The sequence below is a fragment of the Acomys russatus genome, chromosome 30 (genome assembly GCF_903995435.1).
Source record: "Acomys russatus chromosome 30, mAcoRus1.1, whole genome shotgun sequence".
NCBI classification, from domain to species: Eukaryota; Metazoa; Chordata; class Mammalia; order Rodentia; family Muridae; genus Acomys; species Acomys russatus.
This window is the reverse complement of record NC_067166.1, coordinates 6777830-6805223: the sequence shown is the minus strand read 5'-3', so window position 1 is coordinate 6805223 and position 27394 is coordinate 6777830. Positions and strand designations below refer to the sequence as shown.

The 27394-nt window shown below is 45.1% G+C and overlaps 1 protein-coding gene across 1 annotated transcript in view; it reads right to left on the bottom strand.

Annotated features, from left to right (window-relative positions):
* The window catches only part of Il31ra (interleukin 31 receptor A), a 33372-nt gene extending 6320 nt beyond the window's left edge, over nt 1–27052 (bottom strand). Inside the window, exons 1-12 of the mRNA XM_051172411.1 lie at nt 26261–27052; nt 25726–25803; nt 22027–22144; nt 19057–19220; nt 16159–16301; nt 15254–15407; nt 12891–12970; nt 10443–10659; nt 4471–4656; nt 2854–2955; nt 1503–1649; nt 189–329 (exon numbers count right to left, since the gene is read on the bottom strand). Of these exons, the coding sequence (XP_051028368.1) occupies nt 189–329; nt 1503–1649; nt 2854–2955; nt 4471–4656; nt 10443–10659; nt 12891–12970; nt 15254–15407; nt 16159–16301; nt 19057–19220; nt 22027–22144; nt 25726–25803; nt 26261–26300 (1570 nt within the window). The 5' untranslated portion in view covers nt 26301–27052. The remainder of the gene's footprint in view (nt 1–188; nt 330–1502; nt 1650–2853; nt 2956–4470; nt 4657–10442; nt 10660–12890; nt 12971–15253; nt 15408–16158; nt 16302–19056; nt 19221–22026; nt 22145–25725; nt 25804–26260) is intronic.
* Nucleotides 27053–27394: the final 342 nt, after the last annotated feature.

The following is a 27394-nucleotide window of genomic DNA, read 5'->3' as shown; positions in this document are numbered from 1 at the left end:
CAAGTCAACCCCCAGTGTGCCTGCTCCTCAGCAACTCCTCATTTTACCTTCCAGGATGTGAGAGCACCAGAGCAAGCACAGGCTGCGCACCCTGCTGCCCTCTGCTGGCTTCCCTTGCTTTTGGCGAATGGCATTCCCAACCCAAGGTAAACAAACTCCAAAAGCCAAGGCCTGAATGTAGTACTCACTGACTGAGGAGGTCTTGAAGTTTATTGTCTTCCCGTTGGTGCCCCCAGCTCTGGTGCTGGCCATGACCCAGACAGCGTAAGAGGTCCTCCGTGTCAGAGATTCCAGGTCATACTGCAGGACACGGGAGTTAACTGTCACAGCTGAAGGGAAAAATAGAAGCCAAACTGAAAATGTGTTAGTTATTGACCTTGGGAGATCTGACCTGTGATTCTAGCTTCTCAACTTCTGCTTAAAACAAGTCCATTGTGATGGGCCAAAGATCTAAACATAAGAGCTAACAGTATTAAAACGTTTCAAAAGCCAAAATAAAATAAACCACAACTTTGAATTGTTTTTTAAATATGATACCCAAAGCACATGCAACTACTTAAAACAATATTAAACTAAACTTCACTAAAGCTAAAAAAGCTTTTGTTCATCAAAAGACTGCATCAAGACTGAAATGACTAAAAAAAAAAGACTGAAATGGTTGTCTACAAAACTGAAGAGAATGTGAGTCCTACATCTGATAAGAAGCTCATACTCTCAACACAAGGAACTCACAATCTCAAGCCACAAAGACCCCCCCCCCCATGCTAAAATGGGTGAAGAAGAGGACATTTCTCTAGAGAAGATATGCAGATGACCAACAACCACACAAAGGGGTGCTCGCTATCACTAGTGAAGGGGGGGGGGCATTCCTAGATGAGGTATGCGGACAGAGTAACCAATTTTATCTTGCAGTTGACTCGAAGCCTGGTGCTTGGGCTCTGAGCTGCCCCCTCAGCCCTGATTACCTACTTGAAACAATCTGAATGGGTGTGGGAGAGGGGATGGGGAGCAACTGGCTAAAAGCATACATGAAGAGGAGACAGAGAGCGGATGATTACACAGTATAGTGAATGCTCTCAGGACCGCTGAACTATACACATTCAAATGTTTACTGACAAAATTTACATTATGTATGCCACACCATAACGAAATCAGATTTAATCTCAACAGGAAGCCAAGCACAGCCCAGAGCTTAGGATGTCAGGAGATACTGTAGACTCAAGAATGAAGTGCCTGGAAGTCTGAGGGACTGGGCCAACCCATGCCATGACTGAACAGGAGAGATTTCACAGGCTCCTCCCGGTTCTCTTCAGGACTCCTTCAACCTTTTTCAACTCCTGAGGTGGTGCCTTTGACTACTTTCAGAGAGATACAAATAAGCTAAGTATTTGCATAAATGTACAGGTCACGGCCCTGGGAGTCACCCCCGTGTCAGAACTATACACATCATCTGTGGGGAGGGGTGGGTTCACTTTGCTCAGCTCGGCCACGTGCACACTTACAGAATTCTTTTCCACCTTCAGCTTGGCAAAATATCGTGTAATTGTTGATGAATCCATTTCTAAAGCCTTTGGGAATCTCTTTCCATGCAATTGTGGCAGTCTTCAGACCAATGCTTTCCACTCTGGTCTCAGGACCACTTAATGGAGCTTCAGAGAACAGAGAGATTAAAAACGAAAAACAAGGCTGAATCACACGTGGAAACATCAACCCCCTGCTGCAGAGCTGCTGCCATGGTTCAGGCAAAACCCACAACCCTGTGGGTGGGATAAAGAGTTAAGTGGGAGAACTGAAGAATAAGCGTGTTTGTAGAGGTTGGCTTTTTTGTTGTTTGCTTGCAGTCAGGCATCTTATATAACGTGACATGGAATTTCAAAGCCCCAAGGAAACGTACTTTCTTATAGGTCCCCCATTGCAATGAGCACCCAGGCTTCATTCCTGTCTGTGAAGTGTAGCTGTGATCAGCTGAACACTGACTTCCCTGGTTTATCTCTGAACAGCAGGAGAATGTTTCCAGTGTTCAATCTAGAAGATGCTCATTTCCAAAATGATAATACAGTCTGAGTAAAGTGCCAGTAAAGCCATCTGGAGGCACTTACCATGCGAGCATCAAGTATAAGGTCCAGGTAAAAAGCTGGCCAGGGCTGCCTATGCTTGTTAGACTTGTGTAAGACTTGCAGAAGTGGAATGAGGCCGGTCACGGGAGCCAGCCTAGACTAAAGGGCAAGCCCCAGGTCCCAGGGAGACAACCTCAAAACATGAACAAAGTGATGGCTTCTGAGGGATGGCAAGTAAGGTTGACTGCCAGCCTCCATACATGTGCACCAAAACACAAATGACCAAGATGAGCACACGCGTATGCCCATTTTTAACATGTGTATGGTGAAGTTGGTAGGCTTCCTGAATTGATATTAATTAATGTTAACTTTTGTTACAGCCCCAGTTGCTATTTTGTTGTGTTAAGCAAGGAGTTTCACGTTTCACCTCCATGAACCTCAATTTCCCATTTGTAAAGTAACTGGACTTGTTGAACTTTTTCCCCCAAAAAACAAAGTTTGTCTGTGTAGCCTTGGCTGTCCTGGACTCACTCTGTAGACCTGGCTGGCCTCCAACTCACAGAGACCTGCCTGCCTCTGCCTCCTAAGTGCTGGGATTACAGGCATGTGCTACCATGCCTAGCTGTGACTGGACTATATCTACCCACCTTTGAAATTTAGTGACTCTGTACCCTGGGTCTAAGTGTGCCAAACACACACAGATGAAGATGAAGGTGTGGTAGAAATAGGCTTTAAACAGCCCCACAGCTGAGTTTGTAAAAGCCTTTTCCCTTCCCCAAGGCTGGCACACACCTACCTTTTTCTTTGGCATAAGCTTGGATTGAATACGGCTCCCCCACATGGTGTCCCGACACTGGATACACTGATATGTTATAGCACAAGAAAGGTTTTAATTTGTCTTGAGAGCAGAGAGAGAGAGAGAGAGAGAGAGAGAGAGAGAGAGAGAGAGAGAGAGAGAGAGAGAGAGAGAGAGAGAGAGATATGTAAGTACACATAATGGCAGAGTAGAAAAAAATGAAGGGCCTGAGCTGTGACCTGAGAGTGGCAGAAGATATTCTGCTTTCTAGGTGCCATGGTCTCTAATGTTTACTCTTGTTCTCAAGTGTTCTAACGAAATTACAGAACTGGGGGCAAGTCTAATAAAATTACAGCTCCGTCATGAAAGAGTGTGTATGGGGGATGGGGAGCCACTCCCTTCAGCACTGATTTTATCATAAGATTTGGGGATATACTGGATAAAATTTAGCCCTTCTGACACAGTATATACTCAAACACCCTGTATTCTAGCTCCTCCATTTGCCTGCATCCCTCCTTAATGCTTTGTGTTGAATTGTTTTGTTTTGGGAGACAGTCTTGTGAGATAGCCCAGGTTAGCCCTAAACTTGAGGTCCTTCACTTGCCTCAGTTTCCTCCAGAGGGCTGGGATTATGGATACATACCAACACGCCTGGCTGGTATATTTCTTAATACAGATGCCATTAAGTATTTGGAAACAGCTGGAGTGATGAGAGTTAGAAGGCAAAGCTTAATTTATATCTTACATGGGAAATGGACTTAATTTGAAGTAAAATCAGTCACCAAGGAAGGGGCCTAGCTCTTAAACAGGCCACTGGAATAGAAGGGGATTTCTGAGGCAGAACAAATGGGACCAAAACTCTGGTGTCACCCAGGATAATCGGGACTCTCCTCAGGTAGGTGCTAATCAAGATTATGGTTTTTTTGCACATGACAGGACCAGTGCACTCACAGATTCACAGCAGCATGGCTGCCTGCACAGGATCAAATTAGTCAACACCCCAGGATGAAGCGGGGAGGAATTCCTTAAGCCCACCTGCAGCTATAGACAGCTGATGGATGGCTTGGGGAGAGAGTCAGTTTTCTTTAACAGGTTCCCCGTCCCACCCCCCTGCAGCTCCCCAGTAGGTCAACCACTACCCAGTGGATGTCCTGTATGGGCAGCACTAATTAAACCCAGTGGGTTATTTAAAAAGAAAAAAAAAGAAAAAAGAAAAAGGAGGGACAGAAAGTAGGTAGGGGTGGGGAAAATGGGGAGTAATCTGGAAGGAGTTAGGGTAGATATGGACAAAATACATCATATGCTTATATGAAACTATCAGACTCAAATAAAATATGATTTTTAAAAGCCTTACTTTTATCTGTTAAATTACGATTAGCACCAGTACAGTAGCTGGTGAACATTATATTTCCTGTGTCTCCATTAACATGCGTAGATAACGTTATGTTTACTTCCCACCTGGGGCAGGCCTTCTGTGCCAGCTTCACCTGGGAAACGCTGAGAACCGTAACAACTGCTAAACTTCTCAGAACAGTGTTGGTCTCGCAGCCTCCAAAGCTGATTTAAATGAAACCGAATCCCGTACCAAGGGAGCCTGCAGGCTCTGTAGCTGGCTACCTTGCTCAATGGTCCAGTTCGTGGCCTGAGACACGGATTGCCAGCAACGAGTGGGGAACGTGGAGCCTGCTGTTTCCGGAAGCCACTCCACCATCCACGTGCCCACCTTGGCACTGAAGCTGTGCCACTCCACCACCAGCAGGGACCCAGCAACGTGGGCCTGCACAGCCTCGATGCACCGGAAGGCTGAAGAGCAGGGAAAAGGACAGATTCACAGCTGACCTGCTCAGCCCAGATGTTCCAGCCCCACTGGCTTCCAGCCCCACTGGCATCCAGCCACTGCCAAACTGTAGAAGGTCAAGGTTCAAGATCTCCATTATAGGTTTTACAACTTTCCTTTTCCCTCACTGAATACCTCTGACGAGATTAAAAGCCTTCTTAATCTGCTCTAGCCTCCCCCAAACTAACCGGTTTCCGGAAATGGATCTCACTAGCGATCTAGTACCAGGAAGGATTTATGTCCTATGCATTCTCTGCAAGCCTAATTCCACAAGCAGGAGTGGAAACCCATTTTATCCCTAAAAGTTGCAGCCGAAAGGTTCCTTTCTCAAACTGATTCTGTATTTGAGACCTGAAGCGTTACTCCTGGAAGCTAAACCAGTTAATAGTCAGCCTGAAAAGTTAGCTCTGAGAAAACTAAGGCTTGAAGAAGGTGAAGCCGAGGCAGGGGCAGAGCCAGGGTGAGAAGCACAGACCCTGAGCATCACTGCTGCCTCTTTCCCGGGGTCCTGCCTCTTCTCCCCCACCTTCCCCCACCCATAGCTGTTATGAGTTGAGTATCCCCTGTGCAAGAGAAAATGGCTTTATGTGGCAATGAGACCAATGTAGATTTTGTGTGGATGGTGGGCGCTGCATTTAATGTAACTGATAGCCTTATAAGAAAGGGAAATTCGGAGCTGGAGAGATAGCTCAGAGGTTAAGAGCACTGACTGTTCTTCCAGAGGTCCTGAGTTCAATTCCCAGCAACCACATGGCGGCTCACAACCATCTATAATGTGATCTGATGCCCTCTTCTGGTACAAAACACTGTATAAAGAAAGAAAGAAAGAAAGAAAGAAAGAAAGAAAGAAAGAAAGAAAGAAAGAAAGAAAGAAAGAAAGAAAGAAAGAAAGAAAGGGATATTAGGGGAGGGCAAGGTTGGGAAGATGGCTCAGTCAGTAAAGTGCTTAAGACACAAGCAGGAGGAATTTGGTCCCCAACATCCCCACCGCTGAGTTCAGTGGACTGGAGAGGCAGAGACAGGAGGGTCCCCAAAGTTCCTTGGTTAGCTGGTCTATCCAAACTAGTCAGCTCCAAGATCAGTGATAGACTCTGATGGCTCAGCAGTAAAGAGAGTACATCACTCTTGCAGCAGAAGACTGGAGCTGGGCTCCCAGAAGCCACACTGGGTTTTCACAAGTGCCTGTAACTTCAGCGCCAGCGGTCCCACACTTCTGGCCTTCATGGGCACCTATTACATGCACACATCTATGCACAGGAACACACACACACACACACACACACACACACACACACACACACACACATCTAAAAAATAAAGTGGAGAGCAATTAAAAAAGACAACTGACGTCTGGCTTCTACATGTGTACAAATTAACAAGTGCAAGAATACATACAAAAGGAAAAGAAGAGTGAGTGGGGGAGGGAGGAGGAAGAAATTGAAGACACGGGAGCTGCCTCAAGCCAGGGCCTAGGGGCCCGAGAAGCACGGGGAGGTTGAAGAGGGTCGTCCTCTGGAGACCCTGTGGAGCACAGCCCAGCCCACAACTTGCTTTCTTTTACCTTTAACCTCCAGAACCACAGGACGACATGTTTTTGTTGTTTTAAGCCACCCAGTTTGTGGCACTTCACCACAGCAGCCTCAGGACAATACTTTGGCTTAGTTAGCCTCTGACCTGTGCCGTGCACTTCCTCCTCTGGTCTCCTGGAAGCACTTTCCTAACAAGTGACCTGGCCAGGACTCTGCCCTAAGATGACGGAGTACAGCTTCCAAACCCACACTCCTCCTGCTCAGCAATCCTGGGGAGCTCGGAGAGATCAGAAGAGCCGGGCCTAAAGTGCCAGGTGCGCTTATGGGGGCTAGGAAGAAGCTCCTGGGGAGGTCAGAAAGGAGTCCAGCAACTGAGGCAGCCATGCATGAAGGAGTGCGAGGAGAAAGGTTTCTAAACCATCCTTCTGAATAAAGACCAGTCGCCACTCTTCAAGAACTCAGTGAGCATTGCTGCTAATAGAGAAGACCCCCCTCAAGAATAAGGGGAACAGGACCAGCCCTGAAAGCAGGGGAGAGGTCTGACTGTAAACATCAGTGAAGACAGCCAGCTGAGGTCTAGCAAATGCGTTCTCAGGGCACTTCCCCTTCAACCCCAGCTCTCTCCCTGATGCGGTCCCCACTGCTCCTCAGGCCAACTCAGCAAACAAGAATTGCTTTTCCTCATCTGGTACCAGACCACTCCTGCCTATGACCAAAGACACAGAAAGTTCAAGAAGTTCAATCAGAAGGACCCTGAAGGGTTATCTCTGCAAATCCTTTGAACCTGAGGCCTACAGAGGCAAATAGCCATCTTGGCTCGTACAGCATCTGTGGCCAGAATTCCGAGTCACGCCACAATCACTGACTCTAAGATATATGACTCCAGTTTAGGTCGTGCACACTTGGGCTGGAATTGCATTGGAAAAATCTTGAGCAAGTTACAAAACTTTCCTGGATCTTTGCATTATGCAGAAGACAGATTTAAAAGAATCTGCCTCACGGGTCATTTCAAAGCTGAGATAGCCTATGCCACCTTGTCAACATGCCTTGCACATCCTCATACACAGCATGTGATGATCCTATTAATTCCATTTATAAAAGCCATCAAAATTATTATCGTTTAACTCTTTCCCAGATGATTTTATTTTATTAAACAAAATTCTGTGGTCTCCTTTTTCTGTGACAAATTATGATAAACAGTGAAAGCATAGTCAGAGGTGTGACAGACATTATCTTTTCCTGTGTCTCCACTAATATGCAGAGATTATGCCTTTGACACACATGTGTAGTGCATCAAATACCTGCTGTCGCCCGCCATCACTAACAGGGAAAGAGGATGACCTAAGACAGTGTTCTTCAAATTTCTTCTCTAAAGAGCTAAACAGCAAGCATTTTAGTGTGCATAGGCTACACAGTCTCCAATACAGTTTCTCAATGCACAATACCTGTTGTGCAGAGAAGCCACCGAGCACATGAAAGTGTGTGTGTGTGGGGGGGTATGTGTATATATCAATATTTCAAACACTTCATTTGCTGGAAAAAAAAAAGTGTGTTGGGCTAGATTTGGCACAATTTTAGTTAAAGTATATCTTATGGTATTTTTAAGGTGACAAGCCATATCTAATAGAAATATAATTAATCAGAACTTTATTACAAGTGATGATACTGGGCTACTATATATAGCCCAGTAGCTCAGTGGTAGAGGGCTTTGTTGTGTGATATGCACAGGGTCCTGTGTTTACTCCCCAGCCTGAGAGAGGGGGACAGAGAGACAGACACACAGAGAGAAGAATGACAACAGGCTAGAGGTGTAAGTCAACTGGCAGAGTGCCTGCCTCGCACAAATGAAGGCCCGCGTGTGATCCTCAGCAGGCCATAGGCCTGGTATGATGTGCACTGGGGAAAGGGACCCAGGGTCAGAAACTCAAGGTCATCTTCGGCTTCACGGTGAGCTTGAGGACAGCCCAGGCACATGAGAGCCTGTCCCAGGACCAACAGAAACAACAGTGATCAGTGCCAGACAAAGCATTTCTATTTGCGAGACGGGTGCACTGTGTAAGGGTTCCAGTTCACAAGCATCTTAAAGACATCACCCAGAGGTAACGGTATCTTGTAGAACAGCAAAGATTTGAACCTAGGGCTGCTCCAAGGAGAATGCCTCTACCCTCTGCGCTCTATTGCTCCCACTACAGGACAACAGTGGGAAGGGAGACTAATTACTTTGGGCAGTGCCTCCATTTAACAAAGAATGTCTATTCCAGCCCTGTCATTTGTTGAATACATCACTAGACTCTTGGAGATTGGAACTAGGATGTTAGCAACTACAGACTACGGAGGACATTATTAAACACTGACTCCCAAACACAAAATTATGAACCTCCCAGAATTCTAAAATGGAGGCAGAATTAGGTTTAAGAAGAAGAGATGAGGAGGACAGGCAGAGAAGTGTAGAGCTGGCTGTACAAATGCCTGGACTAGGTACACGGAGCTATCAGTTAGGGAGAATAGCTCTTAGACGTCTATGCCAGGTGCTATGTTATTTGGCATGTTAGAAATTATATATATATATATTTAAAGATACAAACAAAACCCGGCAAGCAAGCAAACAAAAACTTGTACTCTGGGCCCACTCTCAGGAGTAGTTGGGCAACACAGACTGGACTCTTGGGGGAAGGGCAGAAGAAGAAGAAAACTAATTTGGGTGGGGAAGGAGGGAAGGGTGGACCTGGGAGGAGTTAGGAGACAGAGATGAAGATGTTCAAAATACACTGTATGAATTGTATGAATCAAGAATTAATAAAATCTTTTTTTTTTTTTTCAAAAAATCACTGCCCTCATGAAGTATGCATCCTCTTGAAGGAGAAAAGTTGAAAGAAGGAAGGAGGGTAGGAGAGAGACAGAGACAGTGACAGAGACAAAGAGACAGAGACATATATACAGAGAGAGACATATATACAGAGAGAGACATATACACAGAAAGAGAGACAGAGACATATACACAGAGAGAAAGAGAGAGAGAGACAGAGACAGAGAGACAGACAGACTGACTGACAGGCAGACCTGAAGATGAGACTGTGTAGACGTCAGAGTCCCATTTACTGTTTCTGAGTTTTAAACAAATGAAGAGAGCGGAGGCTGAAATCTCAGTGGATGGAGTGCTTGCTGAACATGCATAAGCACACATGTAAAAATCCAGGCATGCCAGCACATCCTACACTCACAGCACTGGGAGGGAGGCAGGAGAGCCCAGGGAGCTTCCTGCCAGGCAATTTAGTCAGCCACTCCCTCACTGAACTCTCTTGTTCAGTGAGAGACCCCATCCTAAAAGGTACAGAGCCAGAGAGGAAGACATCTGGTATCAAGCTCTGGGCTCCACAGTGGTACACACACACATGCGCGCAAACATGACACAGCATTCACACACATACACACTCATACACTCACACATGCATGCACACACACGGCACAGCACTTATGCACATAAACACATGGCATGGCACTCACACACATACATGGCACAGCACACACACACACACACACACACACACACACACACACACACACACGACACGGCACTCACACACAATCCAAGGTTTTTTTTTATTCCAAAACTGAAAACAAGGCTTTGCCCTTTGCCTGCGTTCAGTAGGGCGTCCGGAATGACCTCATCAGTCTATCGAGGCAGGCGGGGTGGCTGACCTCAGCATCACCCGCCTCAGGAAGCTGAAGCAGAACTCTCTGAGAGTTACAGGCCAGCTACCGAGAGAGATCTTTCTCTCAAAAAACTTTAACAAGCAACTTACTGGCAAGTCTATATACACATAAGCCCTCTTCCTTAGCTGGGCGGCCAAATGGAAGGGGAGGAGAGAAACCAGGACAGTGAACAGTAAACCACAGCTGGGACATGGCGCCATCTGGGGAGAGGACAGTTCAGTAGAGGACACGGTTCTGAGGAGTCAGTGTCAAATATGACGATTTTACGTGGCCCAACCCAGCATTCAACCACTTGGACCAGATGCAACCGAAACAGCACACAGCGCTTCTAGGCTCTGATTGTGCCGTGTGACTCGGTCTCTAGCTCTTAGCACAAGCTCTGTTCCAGAAGAACTACTTCGGGTAGAAGGGCTTGCTAAGCAGATTGTTCTCCCACAAAATCCTAGGGCACCCCTGTTCCTTCCCTCTTCAATCTGATTCAAGAGCAACAGCTGCCCTGAGGTACCTACCCTCCTCACCAACAGCCGGGATCCTCAGGACAGCCTCTTGGGACTCCCCAAGAGAATTAAAAGCAGTCACAGACACACAGTGTGCTTGGCCCCTCAGAAGCAGCTCATACTGCTGGGTGGTGATGTTGTTTATCTCCGTGAAGTTAGTGCTGTTTTCTGGAAAGTACTGTATGTTGTAGCCAAGTGTCTTCTCCAAGACTGGGGCTCCTCTTGCTTTCTGCACCCAAAGAAAACAAAAGTTATTGTCAACACCAGAAAGAGAGCAGCAGTAACAATGATAAAGGCAGAGCAGTCCTGTCAGCCTTCAGAGCTAAGCTGTGAACAGGTGAACAGCATTTGCTGTGTGGTGATGTCAACCTTTCAAGTTCCAGAAGAGATCATCTACCAAATAGTACCTTGGTATGAAACTCTTAACTCACAGTTTCATAGGCCCAAGCTGGTTTAATTAAGCCACCTCTAGTTTCTTCCATGTCTTTCATTCAATCTCATATGAGCAGAGGTATAAAAGCTCGACTCGAGGCATTCCCTTCTGGGCCCAACTCAAGGTCAGAGGTCATCAAAGGCGGTAGGTAGCTGTGCCTTCATCCTTTATTCCCGTAGTTCCCCTCTAGAGAGAGAGCTGTGTCCTGGGCATGATGTCCAGCTAGGCAATCCAGCTAAAATGATCAAAATACTCAGGGCTCCCCTGCCTGTCCCCTCAACAGGAGCCCTGACCTGAACCCTTACTTCTTGTCTTCTGCTCAGACCCGCTGACCACAGATTCCCCTGGGGTAAGCATGCCAGGGAGCCATGGGGACTCCCGGGTTTTCGATGCTTATTACCAATTACAAACATACATGGAACAGAGTGAGTGGATGTGTGGTCAGAGAGAGCTTTAATTCACTTTGACCCAAAGTCATCCTAGACCAGGGCTTTCCCCCTGACTGACCACAGCAATGGTCCAGTGAGAACCTCTATAATGTCTAGACTACAGCTTCTTTTGTCTCAAGATGAATCCTTATCTCTCTCCTTATCCTTTGCTGACATGTAGCATACATTAAAAAAATTGCAGGGTTTTATTGGTCTGTTCATTTTCAGTGCTGGAAATGCCCACAGCCTTACCAATGGTAGCTAGGCAAGCACCCTACCACTGAACCTGTCAAATTCACTACTTAAATGTGTATAAGTCAGTGATTTTCAAGACAGTCATAATATCTCACATCCTTTACCACCATCAAACGTTTGAGTTTTTAAGTGCATACTTAGCTAAATAACTTTAATTCTTAGGAAACTTAGCCAGGGTGGTGGTGGAGCACGCTTTTAATCCCAGTACTCAAGAGGCAGAGGCAGGTGGATCTCTGAGTTCAAGGCCAGCCTGGTCTACAGTTCTGGGACAGCCAGGGCTACACAGAGAAACCCTCTTTAAAAAACACTGAGGCACAGAGAAAACCAGTCCTCTAGCAAGAGGAGGAGGAGGAGGTAGGCAGGGAAGTCTGGTCACTTACTTCCCAGGTGGCCTACTGGACTCCTCCCACAGTGTAGTTAAAACCCTGCAAGGGTTTCACTGCTGTTCATTCTCCTCCCCAAAACACTTCAGCGGGGTCACCTCTTCCCACGTCTCACCACATGTGAGATGAATAATCTCCACCTCCCTGGCTGTGCTTTCCTGTGTCCATGCCTCTGAGATGGACCAAGGCAATGTCAACCCTACAATACTTGGCTTTGGGATGTCACTTATCTCCACTAAAATGCCTAAGTTGCTGAATTTTAGGAAACAGATTATTTCCTGATAGCTCTGGAGACGAAGTAAAGGGTTCCTACGAGTCTCTTCTGTTCCCTCTAGGTTTTCTTCTAACTGCCCCTTCCATTTCCGTTTACCACTTTGCTCTCCTTTCAGGAGCCCTGCCACCGCCTCCTCCTCTCTTCTCTCTCTCCTCCTCCTCTTCTTCCCCTCTTCCCTGCATCACCTCCCACCTTCTCCTCTCCCCTTAGGGTCATGTGTTCACCACTCTCATGCCGTGGCACACCATTCTCTCCTAGTACTTAAAGGGACACACATATCCAGTGTGTTGGTAATAGCAGGTGACCTGGCCCCCAGGTACGATGAGGACCACAGCCAATGCTCCTCTTGGGTGTAAGGATGAGGCTGCAGAGTCTTACACTGTATTCTAGGGGATGGCAGCCAGACAGAGCTTCCTCTGGAAGGCCACAGAGCCTCCCACTGCTGTACTCTGTAACTGCCCCAGACCAAAGAAAGCAGCCTGGGTCTGTATTGTGTACTTGAGCCCCCTACAGGGTAACCTATGGGGAGTTTCTGACCTGCACAACAACTGGGAGCTTTGAAGCAACACAAAGCCCTATGGGAAGGAAAAGTTAGAAGGTAAAACATCAAGAATCACCATGTGTTGAGTGGAAGAGACCAAAGGTTTTAGCCAGAGGGTAGGGTTAAGTAGGACAAAGAGCGGTCACCTGCCACAGCAACAGCACTTTCCTGTTTCCGTTCATGTCTGCTGGTCCCAGGACTCTCCACAGGTCCAGGACATGTGGAACTGAAAAAACAAGAGGAAGCTAATGACTGCCAGCAGGCAGCTGCAGCAGGAGATGGCTATGCACTGGCCACTGGGCACCCTGCCTTAGGCAAGGAGAAAGTTTGCAGAGAGGAGGAAGTCAGCCTTGCAATGTCTAACAAGGCCTCCATTTTGTGGTAGAAGGACTGGAATCAACCACATTTCAAAATAAAAGCACCGTTGGGGTGATAACTCGCTAGCTAACATCAGGGGTGAAGGAAGTAAAATATATTCCACTGGAATACACCGGGCACCTAAAGTTGTATAGAAATGCGCCATCTTACATCCTCTGAGAGTTGATACCTGTGTACATTAATACAATAGACCTTCCATCTGCAATCAGACACATACTAGTAGTACTACTGATGACCAACGGCGACAATAGCTAATTTCTACCAAGTACCACTGCATTAAGTGTTTTTACCTGAATGAGCTCACTTAATTGCTACAGGCCTAACACTGGGGATGTGACATTACTATTCTCAATTATACAAGCTTTTAAGCAGTACAGCCAGGATTTAAATCTAAGTACACATGTACCATATGAGTAGATATTTAAACACTTAAATGTAGGTTGAAAGAAAAAAAGTAGTACTTCAATTTGGCTTAGAGCTTTTAAAATAATTACAGTGTTTGAGTTGACAGGAACTAGACTAGCTAGCACTCCACTAGGAAATAGGGAGCAGATGGTTTATGAATTAGAAAACAAAAATGTAGGAATTCCTGGGGTTTAGGTCATACTTCTATCCATCCATCTCAGATCCTGGAAAAGAATGAAGAAAAATAAGAGCAGAGGCTGGAGAGCTGGCTCAGTGGTTAAGAGCACTGTCTGCTCTTCCTGAGGTCCTGAGTTCAATTCCCAGAACTCACATGGTGGCTCACAACCATCTATGATGTGATCTGATGCCCTCTTCTGGCCTGCAGTGGTACATGCTGGCATAGCACTGTATACATAATAAACAAATCTTTAGAAAAAAAAAAAAATAGTAAAGGAAATGTGTAGAGCAAAAGTTCTCTAAAAGTGATATGTTAAGTGCTGATCTGATTTAGTCAGCAAATGGCAGCTGGCTGAACTAGTAATCAGAAGAGAGGATAAATTATAATACTGACAGCAAAGTAAGTTGAGGACATACTGGACTGAGAAGCAGGCTATAGCCACGGCCAGGAGATCTGGACAAGCCACATCAACACTCCAGGTATTACTGAATCGCCAAACTGTCTGGTGCAAGGTGCAGCTGAGGAGGAAAGTTTGAGCAAGGCTGTGAGGTTCATTTTGGTGTTTGCACAGGGGGTGCTCACCTTAGCCACGGCACTGACTGGTTCAGCACCATTTGGCTATTTCTTACCGCGCATTTCATGTGCTGTTTTATACCTGTAGACACTGGTGCTGCTTAAGCAGTTAGAGATGATACAGACTATATGCCAAAATGCATACAATTTTAATTAAAAAAATTTATTTTATTTCATTTATATTTCCATCACTGTGTTTGGCCGGGTTCTAACACTTAAGCGTGTGATGTGGGATTTTTCTGTGATCTCTTCGACACAGCACAAGAGCATGGCAGGTAAGAACTGCATCTTGGATGAGAAGGGCGCCCAGGCACTAAGTGTTCCAACTGCCAAAACGATGCCTGAAGCTCCATCCGTGAAGTGAAATCAGCCTCAGTGGGGCTGCCTCCAGTGGAGCACACACATTCAGAAGGTGTAGGATGGGCCCTGGCTTAGCCAATAGGCTAGATAAGTCAAATATCTGACCGGTCCAAGTTGGTCTCATGGGAACTCCAGCAGGAATGGGAAGAAAACATTCCTGGGCCAGGACTACAGAAGTTGATTCCAAAGACCAGTGTGGGAGTTGGCTATGTGCGGCCCAATTTGTTAAATTGCTGTCATTAAAAATGTGATGTATTTTCTTGTATTCCCTCTACTTTCATATACTTAGTAGCCATTCTTAAGATTTGCGATGCCTCTCTCCCACTCATCACGGGATGTCTTTTGGAGTGTAAGAGTCTCCTAAGAGTATGACCCATGAGGTCCTGTACCTCTGGAAACACAACGCTGCTACAGTAACTAAGCCATCTGAAATGCACAGCTCACTACCCGGGGCTTAGCAGACTTGTGGAGAGGAGACCTACAGATATTCCAGGACCAGGTTTCCCAAGCAGCCACGAGTTCAAGGCCAGCATGTGTCAGAACCTACCAAGGCTAGACCCAGGGAGCCCACAATAGAATAAGCAGGTGAAGAAGAGCAGAGAGGGAGTGGCTTGCCTTCCTCCATAGTCGTTCCGGTTTCTTCTTCGCTCCAGTTGCTCCAGTATCTTGACTTGTCGGTCCTGAACTGCAGGGCTATGGCATAGTCTGTGAAAGCCTGAAGCCCTGTGAGGTTGTAGACCCAGTCACGACTCTCGAAATGGACTTCTGTCTGTAAGACAGAATGGGCTCTGAGTGAAAACAGAGAGAGCTTCGGCCACAGTGCTTTCTTGCTGAGACGGATCACACCCGAATCACCGTTGTACTCCTCATTTCCTATTTGGAAATTTATGGGACAGAGGCTCAGGGGCCACTGCTCTTGGAGGTGAAAGCTGCAGAGCCACAGTCTTTTGGCTTAAACTCCGGGTGATTCTGACACCGAGAAATCGAGCCTCATAGAACCTGGAGAGGGGGAACAAGGACTAAAGTGGCATCAGGATTAACCTGTCATAGTTAAGTGACTCAGACAACCTCAACATCTGTGATCAGCAGAAGATAGATTTCTTTTAGATTCTTTCTAAAAGAAATTAGAAAGATTAATTAAGTTAAATCGAAAGACTTAGCCAAGCCTTCCGTTTCTAACTGTTGCTCTTTGGATGACCGTCCAAGCTGCGAAAAAAATCTTGGCAGCCTAGATGTATAAATTCACTCTCTTGGGAAGATGGAGGTCTACAAGTCCACTCCCTTCTCCTTGTGTCATTTTGTCATTAGTGAAACGAGGACTCTGCCTTACTGAAGCTCCAAAAGTCTCTGGATCTAGTGCCTCCAGAGAGATTCAAAATTGAGCTACTCATTTCTAATCACGTTACAGATTCAACAACTTTTCCATGTAAAAAGTAAAAATACAGTTCCAGATGAACAAAAGTTGTCAATAAGGCCCTTCCTTCGGTCTCTAGTAGAAATACCATAATGGTGCAACTTACCCAGTGGGTACTGTTGACAGTCCTGAACCGAAGTGTGCACTTAAAATAATAAAAACGAAGCCTTTCACGGGGTTTCCACTGTATCTGGAGCATTCGATTTGAAATTGGATTCACACTTAAAATCACAGGTGGTTCAGTTTTCACTGGAAAAAACAAAAAACAAACCAGCATACAATCTTCATATTTATAGCAGCGGAGAAGATGCTAATAATATCCACCCCTAAGCCAAGAGAGCCAGGGACAGGCCGTATTCTGTGGGGTCCACAGCCCACAGATGCATTATTAGCACGGCAGTGGAGAGAGGATGACACTCTCCCTAGGCGCTGGACCAGTGGAAAGAGCAGGTCCATCAAAAGGAAGGTTGCTCCTGTGATTTCACTGTGAATCAGCCCCTTATTCAATGCCAGAATCATGATGGCAAAACATAAAATGCGTTTGATGATGTAATCGTAAGCAAAATGTGGCTTACAGAGTAAACTACAACTGAATTGTTTATGAAGAGACTGCATAACCGTCTAGCAGGCCTGTGATGCAGAATGGCCACCAGCAAATGCTGCCCGTTTTCCTCGCACAGTGCAAACACCACAGCTCCACATTTCTTTTCTTGAAAATACGTATTTTTGTCAAGCTTGGTGGTTCACATTTATAAACCCAGAAACTGAGAGACTGAGGCAAGAAGACTGAAACAATTTCTGGATGATACAAAGCAAGAGCTCTACTTAACTAAATAAATACAATTTTCTTTAAAAATCCTAAGTTTGAAAAAAAAAAAAAGTCAACCAGTTCCTCTGTAGCTCCTTGCATTTAGAAGTTTGGTTCTTACCCGTGGCTGCTGGAAGGCTGGGGACCTTTTAAGGTTTGGGGACCTAGGAGGAGATCTGGAGGTCACTGGGCGTTTACCTTTGAAGAGGACAAGAGTCCGGACCCCTTCCTCTCTCTCCTATTTTGTTCTCCAGCCGTGAAATAACAGCACTGAAGCAATGGGGCTGGTCGGCATATACTGACACCTCTAAAACTGTGAGCGAAAACAAACCTTTTTTCTTTATAAACTGTCTAGATACGTGTTAGAGTAACATAAAGCTGACTGACACAGTTGACATCACATGAAAAACCTAATTCAGGAGGCTAGAGAGACATGGCTTAGTGGTTAGGGGTGTGGAGTGCCATGCAGAGGACCCGGGTTCGGTTCCCAGCACCCACACTAGGCAGCTCACAGGCACCTTTAGCTCCAGCTCCAGGAGCTTTCGCCGTCTCTGGCCTCCGTAAGCAGATGTACTCATGAGCATACAACTACACATAATTCAACTGATAAAAAGGCACCTTTTAAAAAGTGCGCTCTCTAAGCCAGGCATGGTGGCAATGCCTATAACCCTAGCACTGAGAGGCGGAGGTCATGAGACCGGGGTCAGTCCTGCTGTACAATGTGAGGCTGACCTGTCCCAAAACACTAAAACCAAACAGAGCAGTTACTTAGGATGAACCAACTATCAAAGTGTAGCAATTCACAAACCTTAAAAAAAAAACAAAAAAACACAGCAATGGCCGGGCGTGGTGGTGCACACCTTTAATCCCAGCACTCAGGAGGCAGAGGCAGGGGGATCGCTGTGAGTTCAAGGCCAGCCTGGTCTACAGAGTGAATGAACTCCAAGACAGGCAAGGCTACACAGAGAAGCCCAGCCTTGAAAAAACAGTAACACAATGACAAAAGACAATAAAAATGGGCAAAAATTTTAAATGAAATATTAGTCATTGTGGGTGTCACAATGTGAAGCAGGACCACAGTGAGGTGTCACTTCACTCTCACCAGGACAACTGGAAAAAGAGGGACAAAATGTATCCCAGAAGATAATTAGGGAGCCAGGAGCCTTCATAAACAGCCAGGGAGGATGTAAACGCCACAGCCACTTTGAAAGTTTGGTAAATCTTCAAGAAGTAAAACTGAGTTATCGCATGACACAGCAAAAAAGGAGTACATCTAAGAGAATTTAACATATTTTCAAGCAAAAGTTTACAAAAATATTCACAGATGTACTATTCATACTAATAAAAAATAGAAACCACCTAAATTTACCTTAACTGACAAATGGATAAACACAATATATATCCGTCTCATGGGATACAATTCAACCATAAAAATGCAACAGAGTCCTAATGCATGGACAGACCTTGAAAACATTATAAAAGCCAGATTATTTTAAACCACATATTATATGATTCTACTTATATGAAATGTTCCTAAGAAGCAAATCCATAAGGATAAAAGCAAAACAAAACAAAACAAAAAAACAGGTCTGAAGCAGCTAGATGTTGGAGGGAAACGTATATACATGGTTGGGGACTTGCTACAGATAAATATGTATTTTCTTGACTACATTGAACTTAATCCTATTATTGAATTACTGGTGATATTTGTACAACTTTCTGCATATAATAAACTCACTGACTGCATACTATAGAGTTTTGAATTTATAGTATATTAATTGTATTTAGATAAAGCAATTACTTTCAATTACGTGGTTAAAAAAAAAAACTTTTCAAAAAAGTTTGAAAGAGCACAATTGGTGACACTTTAAAAAAAGAGCTCCTCTTTTCCTTCCTGAGCAGCGATGACACTGGAGAAGGGCCACGCTCATCTCTCTGAGAACCAGCTATGTCACGTGCTGCAAAAGACACCAGTGCTCAGAAGGATGCTCCTTGCCATCATTCTTCTTCCCCTCGTTTAATCCCCCCCCCCCCGCCGCCTCCTTTAATGCTACATACCTACACAGGCCAACAGCATATTCCTACTCGTCCCTCAAACTCTGAGGCTGCACGGCATCTAAAGACGCCTCTACTAGGGAGGGAAGCGGGAGAGAATTATTCAGTCAGTGCCACCGCGAGACAGTGTCAGCCACTTACCTATGGAGTCTAAATACCAAAACGTGATGTCGGATTTCACTTTACCACCTGCATTCTGAGCTTCGACCTCCACACTGCAGTTATCTGGGGGTATTGTGCAGTTGGGCAGGAAAGAGCAGGAAGCCACTGCAGTATAAGCAGTGCAATTGCGATTCCCATAGGAGCTTTGGAAGGAAAAGGAATTCAGTGTGAGCTCCAGTACGGAAGCTTGTAAACAAATCACACATGGAGCAAGCAGCAGTTGCCAGTCTTGCTATGGGTTTCTCTGGGGAATTGTGTGGGGATTTGCTGCATCTGCCAAGGGTACCAGCTTCCTGCCTGTCTGAGATGCTGTGAGCCACACAGACATCCTGGAAACCTCGCAGACCATATGACACAGTGCATTCTTACTGGAAGAGGTGATGAACACACTGGTCAAAGTCCAGATGACGGGCAACCGTGTAGACTACATGCAATGCATTCCTAATTTAAGGGATAATCAACAGATTGTTCAAATTCCAGACTAGAATCAAAAATACTGAAGGTAGAGCCTGAAGGATTTGTCCTTTCAAGCCAGTCAGTGGTGGCTTGTGCCTTTAGTTCCCACACTCGAGAGGCAGAGGCAGGCAAATCTCTGTGAGTTCAAGGCCAGCCTGGTCTACAGAGTAAGTTATAAGACAGCCAGCACTACACAGAGAAACCCTGTCTCAAAAAAAAAAAAAAAAAGTATTCTTTCAAAACATCAGAGAATTTGCTAAATAAATTATAAATATAAATAATATTTAAAATACCCCATATCTCCTAATTTGGGTTACATGTCATGTACAGAATCATCACCATTTTATAAAAACAAGTATTTATGTGATTTTTCAGAGACGCTTGGAAAGCTGTTAATAGAAATGCTTGAATAATTGTCTTTTGATGATGCAATTCAAAATTTGTATGTTTCAAGCAGAATTTTTATCATTTATATATAGTTAAAAGGCTCACTTAGCTAGCTATGCACACAGACAGATAACAGATAAAAGTTAGATTAGAGAGATGGCCAACAGATGAATGATAGAGGATAGGTGGATGTGCTGATCTGAATGAAAACGACCACCCACAGGCTCATATAATTGCACGCTTCGTACCCAGTGGGTGCCTTGTTTGAGGCCCAGTCTATGTGTGTACGTGTTCCTCTCTCCCCTGTCTCTGTCTCTGTCTGTCTCTCTTTCCGCCCCCTTCCCCCTCACCTCTCCCACCCCCCCTTCCTTCTCTGCTTGCTGCACGTGTGGACCAGGATGTAAACCCCTCAGCACTGCTCCAGTGCGGTGTCTGTCTGCTTCCCAGCAGGATGATAATGGGCTAACCCTCTGAAAATGTAAGCAGGCTCCCAAATAACTGTTTTCTTTTGTAAGAGTTGCTTGGGCATGGTGTCTCTTCACAGCAATAGAACAGTAACTAAGACAGGAGATAACAGATAATTATCCATGGTTGATTGATAGAACTTCTCAAGCTGTTAGTCTCACGTCATTAACAGGAACCAGGTGGGTGGGTGTCCAGGAATGGACACAGGTGAGGAGAGTTCTGAGCACTTGTGAGACACTCCAATAAGGCAAGAGTCTTGTGACCTCAGTTTCTTCAAAACACAGAATTGTTCTTGGAATGTGTTTTTGTGCCCCTCCCAGGTGTGGCAGACGGGAATGGGTTTACTTCAGATTACTCATTATTGCTTGCTGGTGTTATTCAATTAAATGTTTAAACTATCTTTTATACGCCTCTATGGGAAAAACATGTTTTTGCCCCACGTGGCTTGCTCTTGTCATTGTACAGAGCCAGACCTCATAAGAACTCTGGATAAAGCTGCATGAGACTTTAGTCCACCTCACTTATCAGCTCCATTCTCCCAGGTGCGGTGCCTCTAGAGCAATGTCAGGTGGACACAGGCAGCACCTATGTGGTCCTGAGGTTGTGGACATGGAGCAGAACTGAATAGGAGGATCAGCTTGCAAGCTGTGCGAGGCAGGAGCAGAAAGGACCTTGAGGGTTTCTGATGCAGACTCCTGGGGTAGAGTGATGTCATGGTCACATGCACAGGTGTGTACAGGGTGAAATAACAAAGCTACATAGAGTACTCTACAGGAAGTGTGGGCTGTGATGGGTTCTGGTGCTGTGCTTAACGTGTGCTGGTATTCGTGCCACAGCCTTTGACCGGCACCCTTTCTCATCTTTCCACACTTCCAGATCTCTCTGAAATCTCAACTTAAAAACAACCTGCTGTGAGTCCGTCCCCACGTCCTCTCTCTTCCCCAGGGGGGAGAATTCCCTTTCAGCGCAGACACACAACCTTGTAACAATTGGCTCTCTATGATCTCCAGCCCGAATGCCTTTGCTTTTTTAAAAACTTGAACATACCAAAACACTTAGCTTATGGCTAGAATTGTAATTTATAAATGATAAAAGCTTTTGTTCTAATGGAAATGTAACCAAAAGGGATGCTTGAGGCAGTGAGGAAAAAAATCAGTAACCACTGAACTAACAAGAGTGCTGTAAGAATCAGTGCGGACAGAGGCAAGTCCTCTTAGCTCTAGGCCAGTCACACTATATCTGGATTCATGAAGGAAAACAGCTGTATAGCTCTCTCTAGAAAGGAGCGCGACCACATGTGGTAAATGAAGACTTCCCACTATGCTCCTGCCTGGAGGCCACTGTCAGCCACTCTGGCATCTCCAATGGCAGGTCACCATAAAGCCTACAGTCCTTCCTTTGTAGCTTCAATCCTGTCTGCAAATCTGCAAGGAACTGGGATGACACCCAGACACTTTACAGATGCAGCTGTCACCCACAAGTTGTCATTGTCCTAAGTGTCATTCCTAAGTGACTTGACTGCAGGGGTAACTCAGGAGGCCCCTGCCTCCTGCTGAGAGCATATATCCACGCACGCGCGCGCGCGCGCGCACACACACACACACACACACACACACACACACACAGAGTTCCTGTACTTACTAAGTCATCCTCACGGTGTAGTTGGTGCCACTGTTTTCCTTCTCTGGACTCCAAGTGCAAGTCATATTTCTGTTAACGTATAAGATGCAGGAAATGTTCTCTGGCTTAGCTGGCGGGACTAAGGGAAGTCACAGAAATGCAACTTAGTACACAAGAATCACTGCCTTCCTGATGCCATTCGCTAGGTAGAGGAGATTCTCCTAACCCAGTGGGTCTCAACTTTCCTAAAGCTGTGACCCCCTAATACAGATCCTCAGGTTGTGGTGACCCCAAACCACAAAATTATTTCATTACTACTTCATAACTGCGATGTTGCTGTTATGAATTGTAATATAAATATCTGATATTAGGATACCTGAAGCAACCCTTGTGAAAGGGGTAGTGACCTTGTGAAAGGTTGAGGACCCTAGACTTGATCAGACTCATAAAGTGTTACTTCACAATTAACAAAGAAACAACAGCAATAAAAAAGTCTGTTACTTCAGTTATTCCCTTTGAAGAGATAGGTCTACTTTAAAAAAAAACATTTTTGCAGTGCTAATAAAAATTAGCACTTAGAAGCAAAAGCTTTTTAATGTAAACACTGGATGTGGGTAAAATAATAAGCAAGGCATCAAATGAATTGCACTGAATAACTAGGTTATGATATAAGAAAAATTCAAAAGTGCTGATGTTTACTACAGCTTTGTGGATGATGTTTGCACATCTGCAGCTGATGTTCCTGAAAGTCCCCATGAAACAGGAAGAGCATGTACTGTCTCATCTAGAACAGAGGTCTAGCGGCCTAAAGGGGTCCCCAAGTAGTAGGATTTACATATTCACTAACAGTGGTGGGAACAGATCGCATTGTCAGAATATAATCAAGAATGGAGTTGTATGAGGAGAGTCATGAGGACACTCCAAGAAAACAAGAGTCTTGTGACGTGTCTCTTGGACTGCGTTTTTGTGCCCCTCCCAGGAGTGGCGGATAGGACTGAGTTTCTTTCAGATTATTCATTGCAACTGATTATTGTTATTTTTTAACATGCCTCTGTGGAAAAACCTGTTTTTGCCACGTGTGGCTTGTCCCTGTGATTGTGCTCTTCATTCGTTTGACTCTTCTTAACCCTCAGAATCTAAATCGTCTGGTGCTCTGAATGAACCTGGCTATTGTGTGAGACGTCAGTCCACCTCGCTTACTGGCTCCCTTCTCCCAGGCCCCATGGCCTCTATCTACAGTGATGACTTTGCATCTGAGTTTTTCACTAACTTATGTGAAATTTAGAATTTGCTTTCATCATAAATGTAGTGGACAAACTGTGGAAATAGAATAATTACTTTTGACTTACGGATTTTTACACCTTATTTCAGTTGTAGATAGCATGAGATACAAAATACCAATGTAACAATTTCTAGGCTAAGGTAATGATTACATCTGATTATTACTGGGCACAAGTCAATCATTAGATCTTACTATTTAGAAGAAGTGTCATAAATTTTCTTTTTTGAAAAGTTGATATCTAGCATGTATGGATTTCTATGTAATCTTATATTGTGATGTTCTGGGTGGGTGTTTTTCTTTTGCATCTACACATATTATTGTAAGAAGTGGGTTCATCAGCTATAGCAGGTGGCCATGGATTTCATCCCTTCTAGCAGGGAGCATCCAAAGAGAAAGAGGTGGGAGTGACAAGAAGGCACAGCAAGATAAACAGGCAAACACCCTGTTTTGCAGGGCTCAGCATGAGAAGGTAGGAAAGAGAAGGCAGAAGAAGCCAGATTTCTATACTCAGCACCAACTCCAGCCGAGCGGAGGCCTAGAGCAACGCTTCCGGTGAGCGGCCTGTAGGTGAGCATGGCATTGGGGACTCAGCCTTTCCTGTGCTTCAGGGCTGGGAGTGGGCTGAGGATAGATCTGCAAGACTAAGCTAGGCCTAGGATTGTGCTGAAGAGGTTTGTATACACAGAGGGATTTGGTGTAAATTCAAACATGATGCCCCAGTGCTCAGGTAAAGCCAGTTGACCTAGGGTACCTAACAGAGGACAGACAGGGCAATGCCAGCTGGCTCAGAGAAGACCAGTGGAGCATAAGGGCCCATTCTGACAGACACTGGTGTCCGGCTCTAATGCTCAGAGAGCAAGGGAATAGCAGCGAGTTTTGGAAGTAGAAGTTTTTACCCTAGAAGGACTGAGTTACCGCAAAGTCACCGCAAACCAGAGAACAGTCAGATAGGGCTGCTCAGCCCTCCTGTGTTCTCAATTCCTGCCTGACTTTCTTGCAGTGGACAGGGGGCTCTGTTTGATTTAGCATAATCACAGAAAATAAGGGTGTTCTACTCTTCTGCAGTGCCTGAACAATGCTATCTGTATTACTTTTTACTAGGCACAATCCATGTAGGTGCCAGGACCTGCAGAGGGCACAGCAGGACCTGGGATGCCCTGGAGCTGGGGTTACTGGTAGTTGTATGCTGCTAGAAACTGAACTACAGTCCTCTTCAAGAACAGCAGGCGTTCTTAACTGCTGAGCCATCACCTCTCAAGCCCCAAACCTGGCTAGAAGGATGGTCACACCCAAGAGGCTCTGGATTTTAAGTTTTCAAGGTAACTGTAGGATATGTGGATTTTGTCTCATTAAAGCTGATTTTCAAAGACAGAGAAGCAGCTTTGGCTAATATGTATTAAAATCCATAAGCAGAAGGAATCATATATCTACTTTCCAGAAATAAAAATGTTACGAGGTATCAGGAGAAAAGAAAATGGTTCCAAAAAACAATTTTCCACTCAACTGGGGCTGTTTGTGTGGGGCTACCTTAGTTCAGAGCCTGCTGAATACACAAGAAATCTGATATGATATTAGCAGAAGAAACCTCAGGTAGATTAAACAGCTCTTCAGCATCAGTGCCTCTTCTTCCGGAACACACAGGCTGACTGTAAGGTTAGGAACGGCCACGGGGCGTGCCCTGACCATTTGGCAAGCAAGAAACAATTGCTCGTAAATTGCACCACCCTGCCTTTCAATATTCAGCCCACTGTGGTTTTTTTTTTTTTTTTCAATCTTATTCTTAAAAAAAAAAAAAAAAAACATAGGTTGTGATAAAATGAATTGTTCTTAGGTTGACATAGTTTAGGTGTGATCAACTTTTTGATGTTGGCACAAGAAACTACCATCTACAAAGTTCATTCTTGAGAACCACATAATTGAGTTTAAAAAAATTCAAAAGCAATCTCATAAAGCAAGCTTACACTTTTATGTCAGGCTGTACTCTCAGCTGTCCACCCCTTTGGCACTGTGGCATGATGGCCTTAGACTCTGTGGTATGAGGCCGTGATCTAGAACGGTGTTGAGTCTCATTCACAGCTATCCTGGAATGTTGGCAGCCCATGGACCACATGTTGGACATGTCTGAATGCTCTTCATCTTTAGGAGGCCATCTCTTCCCTTAATAACTCGACAGACTATCTCTCCAAATTTACACATGTACGAGTACGCATTTTCTATTGTCAGCACACACATTCAAGCTTGTGCCCATGCATGGCCACACACACACACACACACACACACACACACACACACACACACACACACACAAACACACACACACTCAAAATGTCAAAGATTCTACTATTGTCCATCTATGGATATTCAGAATCCCTTTGTTCCAGAGTTAAAAATTCTTGCCCAAAAACATAAATTACATGATCTATGAAAAGTTAACCTACCTGCCAGGCTGAATTTGCAGAGCAGAGGGAACACCCATAGTACCAAGGTCCACATTGTTCCAGAATTCACAGCAGAGGCTGGAGAGAGAGCTCAAAATGTCATCAGTCAAGCGAGAGGCTGCTTCCTGTCTCTCTGACAACGTTACACCAGTGACAGGCTCTAGACACTTAGGCAGCAAGGGGAGCTTTATGTCCATCCCATCGTATCCTGCTGGCTGTCTAGCCCAACACAGACCTCATCTATTACCTCAACCCAGTCCCCATTTTAGAGATGTGTACTGGCAACAGGTATCACTCTGCGATACCCAAAGCTAACGACCATGAAGCGCAGGGTAAGACAGGCTGAAGATACTATCAATCTGTACAGATCTAAGGCCAGCTTGTAGCCTTTGCCTCAGTTACTGAGCACTGGGCCAAATGGAATAGGCCCTCGCTTCCCAGAAACACCATTCTATTTCATGTCTCCAAACTGTGCTTGCCTGCCAGGGCCCCTTCCCATTATAAAATTATGATACATGATGTTTTGGTTCTGTACCTGGTTCTTGGCTCATAGCTCCTTCCCCAAGGCAGGCCATCAAAACCAAACTTTTCCTTTCCTGAGATGAGTCATAGGAACTCTAACAGAAATTCTAATTTTCCCTGCCTTTCTTTCCTCCATCTCCTCTTTTTTCTCTAACTCCCTCCCTCTCTCTTCTTTCCTTTCTTCCTTGCTTCTTTGCTGAGACAGGGTTTCACACTGTAACTAAGGTTAGCCAAGAGCTGCATGTGGCTAAGGCTGACCTTGAACTCAAGGGAGCACTCTTCCTGTAAGTGCTAGGATTCCAGGAATGCATCACCATACCAGCTTCTCCTGCCTTTCTGTCTTGCTACTGGGCATATATGAAGACTCCTATCTGTTCTTCTCCTGTAGGATCAACAGTCGTAAAAGTTTTTGCAGAGGGAGCCCGCTCCATTTTTTAGAGGAAGAAAGTCTTTACACACAGACTTGCTGGGTTTTTCCACCCAACTTACTAGCAATTAAGCCTATACAATGGAAAAACAAACCAACCAACCAATGGGCAGGGTTCCAGGAGCTCTCAGACAGATAAACATGTAAAAACTTCTGGAGGGTTGTAGAAGCTCCACACCTCTACCCCACACCTTCTACTATGCATCTCTATCTGTATGTTTTCTAATTTCCTTTTATAATAACCCGATAAGCCTACTTCTCTGAGTTCAGTGAGTGGTTCAGGCAAAATAGCCAAACTCAAAGAGGAAGTCCTAATAATAATGATTTATAGTCAGTTGGTTAAATGCACAAATAAAACCACCCAAGGCTTGGAACTACCAGCTGCCCTTTCAGGGAGCCAGTCTTGGGTTTGTGCCTCTGATCTGAGGGGAGTGATGTTACACCTGGGCATACGGCATCAGAACTGATCTGAGGGGAGTGATGTTACACCCGGGCATATGGCATCAGAACTGATCTGAGGGGAGTGATGTTACACCCGGGCATATGGCATCAGAACTGAATTGGATTAGAGGACATGTATCTGGCATCTGGTGCTACAGAATCAATCGTTTGCTATGTGAGAAATCCCCACCCATCTGCTACTAGAAATTTCTGTGATGACTGTGGTGTAAACAGTCTACTAAATCAAGACATTCTGTTTTGCCCACCACATCCTTATTC